Source organism: Camelus bactrianus, chromosome 24 (genome assembly GCF_048773025.1).
Source record: "Camelus bactrianus isolate YW-2024 breed Bactrian camel chromosome 24, ASM4877302v1, whole genome shotgun sequence".
NCBI classification, from domain to species: domain Eukaryota; kingdom Metazoa; phylum Chordata; class Mammalia; order Artiodactyla; family Camelidae; genus Camelus; species Camelus bactrianus.
In genome coordinates this window covers 7,713,062-7,731,205 of record NC_133562.1, presented here as the reverse complement: position 1 = coordinate 7,731,205, position 18,144 = coordinate 7,713,062, and the positions used below count along the sequence as shown (strand labels likewise).

Below are 18,144 nucleotides of genomic sequence, written 5' to 3'. Positions count from 1 at the left end.
TCTTGTACTGACATACTTTTGTTGATTTGAATCTTGAAGAATGAGTAAACTAGGTATCACAAAGTCTAGCGAGATAGTGGTCCCCCAAGAACACGCCTGCAGATGCCTTTGTGCACAAATCCTGAAAGATATAGGAATTAAAGTCTTCAAAAATTAAAAGTCGGACTTTGCCTTCCTGTATGTAAAATAAAATTCTTGATGCAAAATTTTATTCCAGCCGCGAAAATAATCTATCATTGTTACTCGTAATGTGAAAGTATCAATCTGATGTTGGGCTGACCAAACTTTTCCTCTTCCAAAAATTTGTGTTTTTTTTTAACCAGATATTGCAAGGTTAAAAAAAAAACTTTATTATTTATAAAAACCATGCCAATTGATAGATACTGCTTTACATTTCCAAACTATAAGATTAAGTCCTTATTTTAAAAAAGATCTAATTCTTAAAAAAATTCCATAAATAAGTTTTAGTGTAATTAATAGCAGGTAACTATCCTGACCTCAAACAGTGCCAGTCCCAATGAGGTTGTGACTTGTGTCAGGGACAAGCCATAGATTCACAGACAGTTACTGTTTATTGCCTTTACTATTTCTCATTCACACCTGTCAAATAAGTAGTTCATGCAATGCTGGTATTTCTAAATGTTCTGTTGGACCCTTGTATATTGTTATTATCACCAATGTGACATGCACGGGAATGCAGCCACTGAGTCACGTAAGACGCTGGAGAGAAAACCAGGAGGTGATGGTGGCTGTGATCATGTGTACAGAGTGCAGCTAGCCTTGATGAATTCCAGAGGTAGAAGTGCTTTTAAGTCCAGTGGGCTGAAATGGAGGATTCTAAATCTTCCCCAGTTATGGAAGGACATTTTAATGTAGCCACATACTTTTCTTTTCAGATTTAAAAAGCAGGTCTCTTACTAAAATTAGAGGTGGTTTGCATTATGAGTCAAAGCATAAAAAGTAAAGTAACTGTTTCTTTGGAGTCTGAGAAGGAGTCTTCCACCGTGGGTCAGTGGTAGCAGCCCCTAAGTCATAGATCCTAAGTCTGATCAGTGACTAGTATTTAGCAGCATGATTTCTAAAACCATGTTTAAATGTTATTTTAATGTGAGTTAACCAGACCCTTCGACTGTTACAAAGTTCATAAACCAAATATCTCAAGTTAGAAATCTTCTGTGGAGAGGACTCCTAATCATAGTGACTCTTTATTTTTTTAATTACTTTTGGGGGGGTAGGGAGGTAATTAGGTTTATTATTTTAAATTTTTATTTATTTAATTTTTTTTAATGGAGGTACTGGAGATTGAACCCAGGAGCTCATGCACGCTAAGCATGCGCTGTACCACTGAGCCATACCCTCCCCCCTTCATTTATTTTGAATTCATCTCAATTGCCTTTTGATCTTCCCTAACATTCCATCTCCTCAACCTCTTTCTAAATGCTATTTGTTTAGTCTTCACTTTTTTCTCCACACTTTAAAAAAATTTTTTTTAGTGTTTTCTTCCTCCTTAACAGAGGCACTGGGGATTGAACCCAGGACCTAGTGCATGCCAAGCATGCACTCTACCACTGAGCTATAGCCCCACCCCCACTTCTCTGTACTTTTAAGTTTCTTTGTATTCTTCCTAAACTGTAAATATTCAAACGGAAGAAATTAAAACAGAATTCCTGGTAATATACTCTAATGTTATCTTAATACTTTTACTATGTACTCCATATGCCTAATGTTCTGTGAAAAATGGGTTCTCTTTCCTTCTAACACATGCCTGTTTGCTTTGATTCCTAATGCCTGAGCCGCCCCTCTCCGGTGATAGCATAGCCCAGATCATTTTTCTAATGTGTTGATGAGGCTGTCGTGTGGAATGGAATCAAAGCCTCAAAGAGCAAATTATATTGACTTGCCCTCCCATACAAAACCCAGAAGGAAATTAAACTGCTTTCATGTGGCTTGTACCCAGATGCACTGTGGCATAATATGCTGTGTTGCCAATATATTTCCCTCTTTCCCATTTGAAACGCATCTAAAACTCTTCCTGTGAAAGACAGACAAGCTTTAAAGCAAAAACAAAAACAGACCTCAAACTTTTAAGCAGTAAATTTCTCTTGCAGAATTTCTGTAAGACAAGAAATAATCTGGCCAAATCTTATTGTGGATGTGTATGCCAGGCAGCCTCAAAACTTAACACAAATGCTTTTCAAATGCAAATGCTTTTCATCTTTCGGATGATGACCCGAGAAAAGTAATACAGCACTGAGAAAAATGTCTCATGGTTGAGGTTTTAAAAATGGAATGTTAGGAAAAAGTGATATAAAATTTTGGAAAACCCAGTCAAGTGAATCAGAGGTATAATTAATCTCTGTCAGGTGAATATTTTTAAGAGAGGAAATGGTCATTATTGTGCCAGGGAGGAGGCAGGGCAGGCAGTGTGGTAAATGCAAAAGGGCAGCAGCGCTCTGTGTCAGGAAGCTGGAGTCTAGTCCTGGCTCCAACGTTTATTTTTTATTTTTTATTTTTTTAACCTTTTTTTATTGAGTTCTAGTCGTTTTACAGTGTTGTGTCAAATTCCAGTGTAGAGCACAGTTTTTCAGTTATCCATGACCATATATATATATATTCATTGTCACATCGTTTTTCTCTGTGAGCTACCACAAGATCTTGTATATATTTCCCTGTGCTATGCAGTATAATCTTGCTTATCTATTCTACGTTTTGAAATCCCGGTCTGTCCCTTCCCACCCTCCGCCCCCTTGGCAACCACAAGTTTGTATTCTATGTCTATGACATTTATTAGCTGTGTTTATTAGTCAAGCTGCTTCACTCTCTGAGACCTGTTTTTGTCGTCTGAAATATGGGAGCAATAACATCTACCTGCCTACCTCCAGAGTTGTAAGAAGCAAACTAATTGATGTATGAAAGTAAAAGTGCTTTCAAATTGCAAAGTGATGGATCAATGTAAGACATTATCACTAACATAATATTTCAAGATTTATTACTAATGTGAATAGTAGAAAAGAGTGAGGAGTTGGAGGCACGGCTACACCATGAGCGCTGTGCCTGGATTCTTACTGGCAAGAGGTCTTCTCTGTCCTCAACAGAAGTGCTGTTCCTGGCAAAATCAGCTCCAGGCAGATTTGTGAAGGAGACAGTCTCTATTTGACACCAAGCATTCCCCCTTTCCTGAGTCCTTGTCCCTATTCGCAGGAATATATTAGGCATATTCTCAGCAAAATACAGATGGCTAACATGGCTTCATATGTGTCTTCCCAGAGATAATTACAGAGATCAAAGCCTAAAGCCAAAGCAGTGTGATTGAATCACATGCCACGGGGCTGGGCAGGTGATGTAAATGAGCAAAGCAGGTAGCACGGAAGGAAAGCAGGGAAGTGGGACCCAGACAGAGAAGAGCCCTGGCCTCGCTCAAAGAGGGCACCCAGCTCCCACACACTGTTGCCAAGTGGGTTTGTGGGCCCCAGCATTCCTAGATCTGCTGACATTTCATTTACAGCTCAGATTTTGGTGAGAAATCTCCCAATTTAAAAAATATCAGACTTCGGCTGTTTGAGGGCTAAATAACACACCTGAGTTGCATTTATCTATGGGCTACCTGTTTGTATCTTTGGGCTGCAGGAAGAAATTCTTACCATTGAAAGGCTCTGTGGACCCATGGAAAGAGCTTTGGAATGCCCCAAATCTGTGGAAATCCCAGCTCTGTCCCCCACTGGTTGAGTAAACTTGAGCGAATTATTAAATGTCACTGAGCTCAATTTCCCTTGTCTGTAAGTTGGGAATGAATCCTTCCTGCCTTGCAAAGCTCCTAGGTTAAATTATACAACACATAAGAAGCATGCGTCAGAGTCTAGCACACAGTAGTTTCTTAGTACGTGTTCACTGCTACTACTGTTACTACCACTACTTACTATTAATAGCGGGATTTCAGGCATCAACCCGACACATAGGGAAGGTACTCAAAAAGGGCTACATTTCCTGGAACCCCTTAAATACACATGAAGGACGGTGTCCTCTCTGTATGCAAACAAGATCATTCCTGGCTGTACAGTCTGATGTGGGTATTGTCTGACCATGGACCTGTGGAAGAATTCCATGACTGTAGTTTATTGGATAGTTGACACAAGACATCAAAATATAGAACTGTATTTGAGCAAAGAGGCTAAGTTGCTACATACCCTGGAATCAACAAAGCAACAATTTTATTTTAAACCAGGGTTCTAGTTTTGTTTTGTTTTGTTTTTTTGACTGATGCCCTGTAGCTTTTTTCCTCCTATTTTGATATGTATATTATCAAAATGTACAGCAAAACTTCATTTACTTAATTCCGTGGAGCGAGAGAGATGACCAAAAAGATGGCAGAAAAGCAAACGTGTGTGAAAGTGTATTATAGTATATTCTTTATCTCATTATATTAAGTCACAGTCCACAGCATAAAGTCCCTGTAAATAAATAGGAAAATTGATTAAGTTCTAATAAGTAAAAAAAGGAAAATATAATTCAAACTAACTTTATCAAAATGGACTAGAATAGTCCCAGTTATCCCATTTTTCTCCCCCTAATTTTAATCTGGATCCTGCCAAAGCCTTAGCAACTTTACCATAGATTGTTTCCTTAAAAAAACACAAGGGAGAAAAAGACCAGAAATGCACAGGACAGAACAAGGCAAAGGAGTCTGATGTCAACCTTGCTTGTTCTGCCAAGTGGTAAGGGACTGGTTACCAATGTGCTGAGTCTGAATACTCCGGGCACTAGCACTCTGGTCCTGGGCGTAGGATTCCTGGCACACCTGGGTCCAAGAGATTGTAACATTGCTAAGGATTAATCTGCTTGTTCCAGTTTCTATGAAATTGATCTTCCAAGTTTCTTTCATCAGTCTTCCTTTCAATTCTTCTCTCCAGCTTTATTAGGTGACAACATTCTTAACATTCATAATTCTTTTTTTTTTTTTAATAAGGTGAGTTTGTTTATCCTTGGATGGGGGAAGGAAATGCGGAAGAAAAGAGTGATGTATCAGCAGTTGTTCCAAGTTAAAACGAAAGAGAAAGATGACTGTCAAAGAATTTATGACTATGATAATCGAGGTAGGTGACTGGCATTCTATATAAATTTTAAACAATGTTAGCATAGAAACTGCATCTGTTTACAACTTCAGAACAAGGTTTGTTTGTTTTTCATGGCAGAACTAATTCCATTAGTTTCAAAGGACTTTTGCCCACAATTATGCCCTATTTTTGACTTAGTTTACTTAGAACAGTTGTATTTTCTTGGTTTAATTTTTTTTATGCAAGAATTGTGGTTTAGAGCTGTACTGTATTTGAAGTGGTTTTTATGAGTTTATGTTTGTTTTGATATCTGATTGGGACAAGGTGTGTCCTTTTGTCGACTTTCTGGTTTCTGGAAATAATTTAATTTTTTTCTTTTCCATGCCATAAATCAGATGTTGAATAGGTCCCCTGACTTTTTTTCTCCCTTTAGAGTGAAAATATCCTATGGAAAAGGGGAGGGAATAGTTAGAGTAAAAACGGTTGTAAGTTTTAGAATACCACCATTCTCTTTTCTCCTCCCCTCTTTTGCACAGCAAAAATTACTTTGGATGCAATAAGAAATACAAATTAGTCCTTGTCTCTTGCTCAGTTTGTCTACCTCTTCAGACCCTGCTGCCCTATGACCTCTAACAGGCGTTTATACCAGAACAATGTTTAAAAAATGTATTCAAGGGCAAACAATAATAATACACTTTATATTTCCAGTATTTGTGGTGGTAAAATATAAGATATAATAAAGTTGGGCCAGCGAGGAAGAGCCAAAGGTAAAAATCCAGGAAGCAAGACATTTGTCATAAAACTCTCAACAAATTTTTATTGAACATTTTTTTATGTTCAGGAACCCAGCTGACCACTGCTGAAATTACAAAAATGTGTAAAATGCAGTCCTTACTTTTGATGAACTTAACAGTCAAATGTAAGAGACACACTCACAGACCCAAATCATAGCACAAATTATAAAAGATACTTGAGGACGACTTCAGTGCTAGCAGGGTGTCTAAAAGTGTGGGGTTTTTTTCTTTTGATTGTTTGTAAACAGCTTTATTGAGATAAAATGTATATGTGATAAAATACACCCATTGGACCTGCACATTTGAATGACTTTTAGTAAATGCATGTACAGTCGTGCAACCTCCACCACAGTCCAGTTTTAGAACATTTCCAGTCGCTCCGAAAGACGTCCTCGTGTGCCCGTTTGCAGTCAGGCTCCCTCTTCCACCCCCAGCTTCAGATGCCCGTTGATCTGCTTTGAGTGTGGGGCTCATCTGCCTCACGACTGAGACGGTGCCCTTCGGGGGACTTTACCCAGTTCTGGTGGGAACGTGAACTATTCTTGGCCACTGTGCCCATTATCTTCTAGGGACTCTTCCTCCTGCCCCTTTCCTGTGCCTCTTTCCTCAGCCTCCGTAGTTTCCTCACACTCAGCCTAAACTCAAGAGGGCTTCCCTGCAAATCTCTGAGAGCAGCAGCTCCCTCTCTGAGCAGCTCTCTTCCCTGAGGCTTCATCCCATAAATTGTAGCTGTTTGGTCCTCCTCAAGCTCCCAGCTCTGGCTCCCCAACCCAGTGAGACCATCACACTCCACCTGTGTCCTCCTCCCTGCATTGTGGCCTGGGAGCTGGGTTACACACTGGACTTTCAATTCATTTGTCCTCTGCTGCCTTTTGCCCAATGTCTGAAAATACCTCATTTTATATATTTTACCCAGTTTTAAGGTGGGAGGGTAAATCTAGTCTCTATTGTTCCATGATGACTAGGAGAACAAATTCTACCTTTAAGGTATTTTCCTATTAATCCCATATACCGCCTACCTATGGCCAGTTCTGTATGATTGAATTAATTCTCAACAAGTCAGCAGTGGATTAATCCAGTTTTGAGATCAAACGTAATAAATATAGATTACATATACACATGTGTATATCTATTTTTTAATAATTTTTTATTGAAGTATAGTCAGTTCACAGTGTGTCAATTTCTTGTGTACAGCATAATAGTTCAGTCATACATGAACATACACATATTCATTTTCATATTCTTTTTCATTATAGGGTTACTACAAGATATTGAAAATCAGACAGTGAAAATCTTGGAAGACCTCAAAGAAAAGGGATGGCTTTAATATCAAGAGATGGAAGGGGTAGGACATCCCAGGGAAAGAGAACAGCACAAAGAAAGCGGACAGGAAAATGTAGAACAATGAATAGGTCAGTGGAAGTACAGGTTGGGGTCAAGGGTGAGACTGTACAGAGGCCGAGGAAAGGTCATGCAGGTTCTTGAGCCTCAGGCGAGAGGATCTGAATCACTCTGAATAATGTGCTTAAGGTGCAGGTCAGCAGCTTTTCTGTAACAATCTGGATAGCAAATATGTTAGACTTTGCAAGTTAAGAGGCAAAATCACGGGTATTATGTAAGAACTTACACAACGAGAGAGAAAACAAATTTCCATAATGAAATTCAAAATATACCAACAATAATAATTACTTTGTTGTCATATAGGCCTACCATATGAACTTCTTTGGGGGGACACATTTTACTTAATCGAAGTTCAAAGTTAGCATGCCGTATAAACAAATGCATTATCGATGTTCACTTGTTAATAAACCATGCTTAATTAACAAACTGTATAAAAACAGGCAGCTGGCTTTTATCCACAGGCTATAGCTTGTCTACCTCTGCACTAGGGAATCATTTCATGCTTTTCAGAAGGGGAGGTGGTCTGACCATAATGTTGGTGACATCAGCAGGAGACAAACTGGAGGCAGTATCGTATAGGCAAGAGATAATGAGAACCTAAATTAGCATATCCTGGGTTTGGATGGTCATGTTCAGGAAAGCATCCAACGGGGACCAAGTAAGAATCTGGGGTCAAGTCAAAGCTGGATGGAGCAACACTAACTACTCAGATCCTGAAGCCTTGTTGTAAGGAGTGTCAGCTCCCTTTTCTATACCTCCTTGATCTGTGCGGGGCCTCTTACTTGTACTGGGAAAGGAGTCCTGATACCTCCAGGCAAGTCTTGCCCTGATGGAAGCAGAGTAAGAAAAGCTAAGAGAGTTTCCAGAATCAAACATTTGAAAGATGAACTAACTGAGCATGAAGAAGGCAAGCACTTTGAGTTGTGTTTGCAAAGACTCTTTGAAAGAAGGAGAATCATTTCTCTCTTAAGTAACTTTGTAGTTACAGTGAGTCATCATATCTTTGCAATCCATTCTGTGTGGTTTGTATAATCTTGTCAATTGGGTCAAGATGGTTGGCTCTCAGTTATGGACTAGATATCCTACTTATCAACAGCTTTTAAGGCCACATGAGGTGGGATACTGTATCTAGTGAAACTGTTTTCCAAATAGTGGTGATGATGTGCTGTTTCATCTTGAACCCGCACCTTATTCACCCAGAATCCAAGGTGAATATGCAAGTGTGTTTCAAGAAGCCATATCTGGGCGGGAGAAGTCTGTTTACATGGAGGACCAAGGATCTGCTTGGACAGCCTGAGTTGGGGGAGAGGGAGGGCTCTCACTGAAGCAGGGTCTGATGATGAAGTTGTTCTCCAGCCCGGTTCCCACTGACTTACGTTTAGTTTTAGAGCACTGGGGAGACAATGAAGGAGGGAGTTAAAACTGAGCTGAGAGATTAAGAACACTTGGAATTCCTGATTTTGTCAGTCACAGGAAGCTTGCTCTTCACACAGACCTCGGTACCCTTGACTCAGGTATTTACCACCTTTGAGCAGATGTTGGCAGCAGGACACTTGCATGTCCCTGAAAGTGAGGGCCTCCTTAAGTGTCGTGTCTTGGCCCCCTGGTCCCTGCTCTGGCTGGCAGTCATAGATAGCGTGATGGAGATTTTGGTGACAGCTAGATGATGGTAGATGGAGAAAACATGGTGAGTTCCATAGAAGCCATCACGTGTAGTCTTTGAAAACTCATGAAGGTAGTCACCCCATAAGCACATGTGGGACAAATGTTGGGGTGTCAGAATATTTCTTGTTGCCTGACATCCTTGGTGGCACATGGTCGGCTAAAAATACATATAGCACTGACTCAAACCATCATATAAACAATTATATATGCAGACTTCGGTGTTGTATAGATACGTGAATTCCCCTTCAACAAATCAAATTATATTTGGCATGTTATATTCCTCCTGGAAAACCACAGAGAAATTGCAGCCATGCAACTAGGTTATTTCCCACGAAGTGTTTGCTTTATAATGAAGGAAAACAAGCGTATTTCTTAAGGAACAGGTGTAGTGCTGGTAGGTAGGAGAATAGCAAACAGCAGGGGCCTGCTGCCTTGGAAACAGCCTCGTATCCCAGCAACAAGCACATTCATTTGCCTGGCCTGCCCTGTAGAGTTCCGTCAACACAGGTAAAGGGCTCGCCCACAGAACTCAAGTGACAGCCTTTCTGTTCCAGGGTAAAGTTAGGCCCAAATATGTAAACTTAGAAGTGGAGGTGAAGCCAAATCATTCTGCCAAGAAGCCAGTGGTTTGGAAGCTAAAAGGTCAGAAACGTAGGAGTTAAATTTATTCACACCTACCGTTCATCTAGACGGGCTAGACATAAGTTTCTTTATCTGTCAGCTCTCCTAAAGGAAGGATCAAAAACGTGGTGGCAGTGGTTCTGCCCCCCAGCCTTCTTTGGGTTAAGATGTATAAAGTTTTCCCCAAACTTCACTTGACCTCTTGGGTCTATGTCTTAAGCCACAAAGACTGGGAGAAAGAGGACAGGACATTTCCTGGCAGTGATTTGAAGGTGTAGCTTCCATCTTCCCACATATTTTAATTGTAATCCCTAAACTATGTGAGAACGGTTGAGAAGATTTTTTGATCTGGAAAATATCCAAAATGTCTAATGAGGCCCATAGGAAATTTCAAATGATTGGAACTAGCTATGATATAGCATATAGGCAAAGTTTCTGAGGCCAGGGCAAACTTTATAAATATAAACAAATATAATATATAATTTTAATGATTGCATAAAAAGAAATTAAGTATTTAGATAAAACTTTTCCTTTAGAATGGTTTAACCCTTTTATTAGCGGGTGTCATAGTCTAGTAGGTCATATACACACATGCACAAAATGTTTAAAAGTTTTTTATAACTAAGTCAACCAAAAACCGAAAGAAAAAAAAAATCACTTTAAGAATGCATCTCAGCTGTTAGTTTCTTAAAAAAAAAAAACCTCAGTCTTTCATTCTGACTGAAAATGATATCAGGTTCTAGTGAATTTGTATTTTAAAAAACTAACAAGGAGAGTAATGAAACAAATTATAAAATTAGTTTAAAAATTCAAGTGGATGCCTGAAAAATGTCTTTGGTAACTGGGGAGATAATTATTTATAACAGAGAACATGTTGAGTAACTGTGTTGTTATCATTACGACAACTTAGGCATTTAGAGTGAAGTCTTAAACAGAAGGAAATAATTCCCTACCTCCAGGTTGGTGACCAACCAGCCAATTTAGAGATTAAAACTACAACTCCATGGTATTGTATTTCAGCTGCTTACACTGAATTAATTAGTAAAAGGAAAGTACAAACAGATGAGACTTTTGGGGGGAGTATGATTGACAAGGGAAAAATGAATGATGCCAAGTGATGATATGAAGAAAGTTTCATTAGAGCATAGGGTGAATCTTGGAAATAACCACAGGTAAAGTGAATCATATAAGGCAGAGAGTCTTGAAGAAGATAGTGAAAGAAAATTTTTGAGAAAAGTGAATATAGAGAAAGTAATATATGTATGTGTTATTGAAAGCTTAAACATCCAAATGTATTTTATTTTAAGCAATGCCTTTAATTAACTGTAAACAGCAAACTCAGTAGTTATGTCAACTTCTATTTTAGTAACACATTTAAAGCAGATTACAAATCTCCTAGTAACGATGTAGACACAGTTCTTGGGGGGAAATACCGTTTCTTTTCAGTGGCTGGTTCTGAAAGACAATGTATTTGTAGAAAATGAAATTTAACCCCAAAGAGTTATTATTTTGTAGGCAAAGTATGTGAATTTTGACTTGCGGCTTGCCCATAGAAATGTGTTTAATTTTCCAGAGGACAATTCTACACAAGGTTCAACCAAAGGTTTAACAGAAAGTTTCAAAGATTTCCTAAGAGTCCTCATCTCACTTGCTTCCATTTTACTTCTGCTTCTCTGTGGTCACTACTGATACACAAGAAACAATTATGCAAGTATTTATGTGGCTGTGACCATGCATGAGTCAATTAGATTGCCTATTTTTTAAATCTCTCTTCCAGTTTGTAGAGCAGACTAACCCCTTCGCTCACACTGCATCAGGCCTGTATTCTGCCCTTTTGAGGAAGAATGCATTACACCAAAAAAAAAAAAAAAAAAAAAAGAGCAGCTCAGTGAGATCAGGGCAGAAAGTTAGTAGCAAACTTCTCCCTCTCCTTTTAAAATTGGTCCACAAACTCCTCTTGAGATCTATTTAAAACTCACATGCAATGCTCAGAAAACAGCAGTTCTTTAGTAACGGGATCAGACAGATTCTCCATCCCTAACCACCCCCTCAATGCCTTATTCTTCTAGATTTATTTTAGATTGACCAAGCCAGGCTACTTATCAAAATAGCAGATAACTTCCTGTGAGAAACCCACTTTTCAGGAATACGGTTCTCTATAGATAGAAGAGAAAGTCTGGGATGTGAAACACAGTCTGTTCAATATCACTCTAGGCCAGTGTTTAGGCTAAATATAATGGACCAATAAAAAGAATAGCATGGATAATGCAGAAACGGGAGGTTAAAAAATGTTTTAATTGCCTTTGAGGGCAGCCAACTTGCCTTCCTTCCTCTTTTCTTCCTTCTACCCTTTGTTCCTATGTGCTGATGAAGCTAATACTAGCATTAGTGTGCATTCCCTGAGCACAGAGCAGACGCTGAGGCTGCTAGCGATGAGAAGTGGACTCATAGTGTGCTGAAAAAAATCCAACTTGGAATTTCTGCTTCACATGTTTGCATCATAAGAACCACCAGGCCTGCCTTGATCAGATAATGGGATGCTAGTTTTATTCTAGGTGCACATTCTGTATTAGGCAATATAGCAGTTGATGTTGGACCTTAGTTACAAAGGCAGGGACTGGATCTCTTTTTGCTCATCATCACAGCCCAGGAGTCTAGCAGAGCATTGCATACAAGCAGCATTCAGGAGATACCAGGGGATGAAGTGACTCTGGTTAACTTTTTCTGAACATTTACAAATGCAGATCCATAAAGAAGACAGCATTGAAATAGCCATGCTAAAGCGATTTGCCCTTACCCAGACACACCATGTTCTCTACCTCTCCCTATATTTTGACCCATTGCTTACTTAGTGTAGAATTTCTTTTAAGTAGCCCTTTATATAGATTCCTACTTAGTCCTCCAGTTTCAGATGGAGGAATAACACTTCCATGATGTTTTGGCAGACGCCTCTGTTTTGTGATGTTTCTTCCTGCACATACAGCATCTTGTACATACTGCTCTCTTATGGCTTTGTGATTGCTTATTGGCCTAAAAGGATGCCCTCTCTCTACACTATGAGTTCCTTAATGGTAGGGAATATATCTTTTCATCATCGTAGTCCCAGTCCTAGCACGGGCCTGATTTGTTTGTTGGGAGATATGCAATGTCCATTGAATAAAAATCATTTCCTTTCACATTCCAACAGGAAAGTCAGACACCTGATCAAGCAATTGTGGTATAATATGATGCATCTAATAGTAGAAATATGATACAATAAGGCCAATGAGAGCACAAAGGAGGGGATGGTTATTTCTTTCTGGAGTTTGGGATTAGGTTTTACAGGGAAGATAACATTTGACCTGTCCTTGGGACATGAGAAGGAGTTCACCAAGCAGGCAATCTAGAGGAAAGAACACAATAACCAAAGATAAGATTTAAAAGTACACAGTATGGCACTGGAATTCTGTGTCCAGCCAAGAGGGAATAACCAGAACCAGATTTATTATCTCACCTGAGCCAACTGAAAAAACAGGCAAATATATGAAGTGATGATTTCAAGATATTATACACAGGTAACAGGACACTGATGCATGCAAGATGGAAACAAGTGAGATGAGCCCTATGATTGTCCCAACTTACCTGGAGTTTCCAGGTCACGGTTCGGGGAGAAGGAACCCAGGCAGGACCCACTGGTCTCCCTAAATCAGAGATGGAGATCTCAAGAGGCTCCATTGTCCTTGGACTGTGTGCAGGGAAAAGTACTGAGGCTGCAAAATCTCCAGAGACTGAGGAGATTCCTTCCGGAGTTTGCAGCTGAACGCTGATTAAGACACTCATGTGAAGAAACTACGCGAGGCAGGAGAAAGAACAACCAAAAAGATCAAAAGGAATAATCCGTGGAATTAATCCATTGATGGAAATGGCTCCTGTCCGTCAGAGTAGAAAACCTCATAATTTACAGAGATTGGGTAGAAAGTTGTTGCCTCAATAGTAGGACAAGGTTGCCCCTAGACTCAAAGCTGCTCAAGTTCCACCTAACAAAGCTCAAAAGCATGAACTGTGTATTCGTTTTTTATTGCTGTATAACAAACCACCACAAACGTAGCCATTTAAAACAATGCTAAACTTATCTCACGGTGGTTGTGAGTCAGGAGAACAGGTAAGGTGAGCTGGTTCCTCTGCTCAGGGCCTCACCAGGCTGAAATGAATGAAGTAGGGGTATTGGCTAGGGCTATGATTCTCTTCTGAGGCTCAGAGTCCTCTTCCAAGATCATTCAGGTTGTTGGCAGAATTCACTTTCCTGCAATTGTAAGACAGAGATCCCTGTTTTCTTGCTATCTGTTGGTCTGGGGACGCCTTTCAGGTCTTAGAAGATCCCCCACAGGCAACAGACCAGCAGGAGTGTGGCCTCTGATGCTGCTGCTGCTTTTAAAGCCTCCTTTGATTTGGTCAGGCCCCCCTGGGATGATGCCTCACTGCCTGATGTGGTTCTAAATGCATATGGAGGAAATATTTATGACAATTATATTAAAAACAAGGAGCAGTAAAGGGATATAAATAGAAGCATGGATTCCACACTGTTTTAAACTGATAAATTGTCAACACCAGTAAACTGTGATAAATTGTATATATATAAAACATAACACCTAAAAATTATACCAAGTGATATGTATAAACACACCATAGATACATAATAATAGAATTGTATAAAAAGTTCAAGTAATCCATTGGAAAGTAGGATAAAGAACACAGAGAAGCAGAGAAAGAGAATAAACATAAAACAAACATAGGCGAAAATTCATGATTTTGGGTATGGTGGTAACTTTTTAGACATGATGATACCAAAGGCATGATCTATGAAATGAATAATAGATAAGTTGGACTTCACTGAAGTTAAAAACTTCTACTCTGAGAAAGACACTGTCAACAGAATGAGCAGACAGGTCACAGAATGGGAGGAAATATTTGCAAATATTTTGCAAAGTATCTGATAAAGGACTGTTATCCAGAATTTTCAAAGAACTCCTAAAACTCAATGATAGGAAAATGAACAATCTGATTTTTTAAAAAATGGGCAAAAGATCTTAACAGACAACTCACCAAAGAAGATACACAGATGGCAAGTAAGCATATGCAAAAAATGCTCAACATCGTACGTCATTAGGGAATTGAAAATTAAAATAATAATGAGATACCACTATACACCTGTGAGAATGACCATATATTTTTGAAAACCATTTGAAAAATTTAATATATATAAAAATTATATATTTATATATTATATATTATAAAAATTATATATATGTATATAAAATTCTTTGTTCTCTTATACACTCTAGGGAAAAATTTTTTCCCCAGCTTTCTCTTTCAATACAAGTGAAAATAGTACAGAGCCTTTACTTGTATATTAAGACAGACACGTACACACAAATAATATAAACACATGCACATTAACAGACTATGGAATCAGAGACCTTGTTCAAAATTATGTTTCTGTGTCATATACTAGCTTCCTGATACAAGTTAATTCATACTCTGAAACTCAGTGTCTTTATCTGTACAATGGAGATATGTCAGAGTTATAATAATTAAAATGAAGTGATCAAATACAATTTGATAACTGCACAAGGTACATAGTAGGGGCTTAATAAACACTGATAAATAAATACTCATTAAAATTATAAATATAGCTATTATTGCTAAATTCAACTTCATTATCTGAAATTTTATTTTATGTAGTTTATGAAGTTTAAAATTAATATATCAGTGAAATGTCTATATTTGTCTCTTAACTATAAAAAAACAAAAAGTATGTTTAATTAATTTTTTAATCTTTTGGAATGCTTCCGTTTAAAAATCTGGTCATTAGACTTTGATAGTGAGAACAGAATAATGAAGTGAACAGTCCACTTACTTTTTAATGATTGTATATTTATCTTTCACAAATGCCAATTCTTAGTCATTATGAATACATTCTCCCTCTCCCAATTGCCTACTTAGTGAAAAAATACATAAAATTCCAGTTTATTTAGGGTGCCTGTAAAAGAGGTAATCAAATAATTGAAACATTTCTACACTTCATGTTTTCAAAGAAAATCCCAATCAAAATGAATTCCAAATGGGCAAGCTGATTTGAAGAACTTTTTTTTTTTCCAAAATTTTTAGTTTAGGGGAAAGGGTAGATAGCTCAATGGTACAGTGCATGACTATTATGCTTGTAGTCCTGCGTTCAATCCCTAGTACCTCCATTAAATACATAAATAAATAAACAAAACCCAAAAAACAAACAGAACAACAACCACAAAAATACTTAAAAAAAATTTCCAGGCCATGCTTTCAGCAGTATTTCCTGTAGCGTCTGTGAGCAGTCATGTTCATGTTGACACATGATGTTGAAAAAGATGGTGCTGAAGCTCACTAAAGTCTTTGAATTATTGGTATAATTTATGCTAAGTACATTATTTAAAAACATAATTTATTGTATATTAATTATTTTTGTCAACTTTGCACATTTCAAAAAACACATATACCACATGTACAGAGACGTTAAAACTATGCTTTGCGTGGTCTCAAGAGCTGGACTGCACAGTAAGACTATATTCCAACCAGGCTTATCTGAAACAGAAGATAAACATACATCTTGAGCTGTAGTGATGATTGGATATGAATTCTGAGAACTTGAAGACTGGTATTCAGAGGCAAAGTATTTTAGGGATAGCTGAGGAAAGATTCTTAGCTGTTCAAATTTAGTCTTTAAAAGATAAGACTTAGCATGTATATTTGTGGAAATATTTTGTATTCTTAAAATGCCTCTAAATGAACATGGCTTCATTGAAAATACTGTGGATAGACTGAATCATCTTGTTGAAAATAGAAAGCAGACAATAAAGGATAAAGGACTTTTTTTTAATTAAAAATTTTTTTTACTTAAGTACCATCAGCTACAATGTGTCCATTTTTGGTGTACAGCCCAATGTCCCAATCATGCAGATACACACATATATTTGTTTCTATATTCTTTTTCATTAAAGGTTATTACAAGATATTGAATATAGTGCCCTGTGCTATACAGAAGAAACTTGTTTGTTTTTTAATCTATTTTTGTATGTAGTGGCTAACATCTGCAAATCTCAAACTCCCAAATTTATCCCTTCCCACCCTCTTTCCCCAGTAACCATAAGATTGTTTACTATGTCTGCTACAGATTACAAGTTTTTTAAAATCACTTTCTAGACGGCGGGCAAGACAGCTGGACAAGACCTGCAAGCAGATCCTCTGGGCCCCCAGGGACTGTAGCCCACACCATGGCAGATTCTCAGCGCTCTTCAGCCCCCAGGTGCTGGACCGCCTGCACCAACTTCTTGTGCACCCAAAAGGGAATTCTCCTGTCTGCTGAGATTATCTTGTGCCTGGTGATTCTGACCCTCTTCAGTGCCTCCACGTCAGGATATTCCTCTCTGTCGGTGATTGAATTGATCATTGCTTCTATCTTCTTTGTCATGTACGTGTGTGACCTGCCTTCCAAGATACAATTCATTCACTGGCCTTGGAGTGATTTCTTCCGATCCTTCACAGCCACCATCCTCTACCTGGTCACCTCTATTGTTGTCCTTGTTGAGAGAGAAAATCGTTCCAGAATCGTTGCAGGGACGCTGGGCCTACTGGCTACGTGCTTCTTTGGCTATGATGCCTACGTCACCTTCCCCTTTTCACAATAAAGACACACAGCAGTGCCCACTGAGCCTGCTGATACCCTCGCCCAGTGCCAAAGAATCCCTTCATTCCCCCACCCATCCAGCAATCCTAGCCAACTCTCAGCCCCCGGCTGAAGTGAAAGTCCAGGGACTCTGCCCTCCTCCTGCCAGTCAACCCTCCCCACTGTGCCTAGGTCCCCCGTCCTCATGCAGTATGGGGAAGGAGATGCCAGTTCTGCCTGGTCTGTGAACCCACCTAAGCCACAAAGCAAGGGAGGAGGGTACCTCAGATTTCAGACTCCAGGCCCCAAGTTATGACCCACTCCAAGTAATCTCCTCAGTGTGGGGGTGGTTCTCTGTGAATAAACAAATAAGAAACAGATTGTGGGAACAACAACAATAAAAGTCACTTTCCGAGGGCAGTGGTTCCAATCTTACTTCAGTTTCCAATCTTACTGATGCTGCTTTGGGCCTGTTCAACCACCTCCATGTCTAAGAGTTGAGTCTGAGGCCTGGGTGGTGGTTGAACTCTTAGTTCAATTCTCAGAGTTTCTTCTGTGCTGCTTTGCGTCTGTCCCATGCATATGCCACTCAGCGTAAACTAGGGTCTTGTCTAGTATTGTACACGGTTTTGAGACATCCTCTTCTCCAGCTCGCTTCTCTCCAGGATTCCTCTGATACTCTCTGCCCTACAGACGTCCCTTTTCCCAGTTACTCTGGGCAAAACAGTGAGGTTTCTTTCAGAGTTTTAGGGTGCCTGTGTCACTGCTGCTGAGCAGTTCTGTTCTGGGGGCCTGCCCTCAGGAAAAGAGGGGGAAAACTAGAAAACTCTTCCTCAAATGTGTTGTTCCTTCCTTCAAGTTTTGACTCCACTCCACAATCTGCCTGATTTCATTTACTTTTAAGAGTCTTCAGATATTATTTTTGTGTGTTTTG

General features: G+C 39.0%; 1 protein-coding gene across 1 annotated transcript in view; it reads left to right on the top strand.

Moving 5' to 3' along the window:
- LOC105071392 (uncharacterized) overlaps positions 1–17,897 on the top strand; it is a 62,509-nt gene extending 44,612 nt beyond the window's left edge. Inside the window, exons 2-3 of the mRNA XM_074352561.1 lie at positions 4,964–5,090; positions 16,748–17,897. Of these exons, the coding sequence (XP_074208662.1) occupies positions 4,964–5,090; positions 16,748–17,232 (612 nt within the window). The 3' untranslated portion in view covers positions 17,233–17,897. The remainder of the gene's footprint in view (positions 1–4,963; positions 5,091–16,747) is intronic.
- The last annotated feature ends 247 nt before the right edge of the window (positions 17,898–18,144 follow it).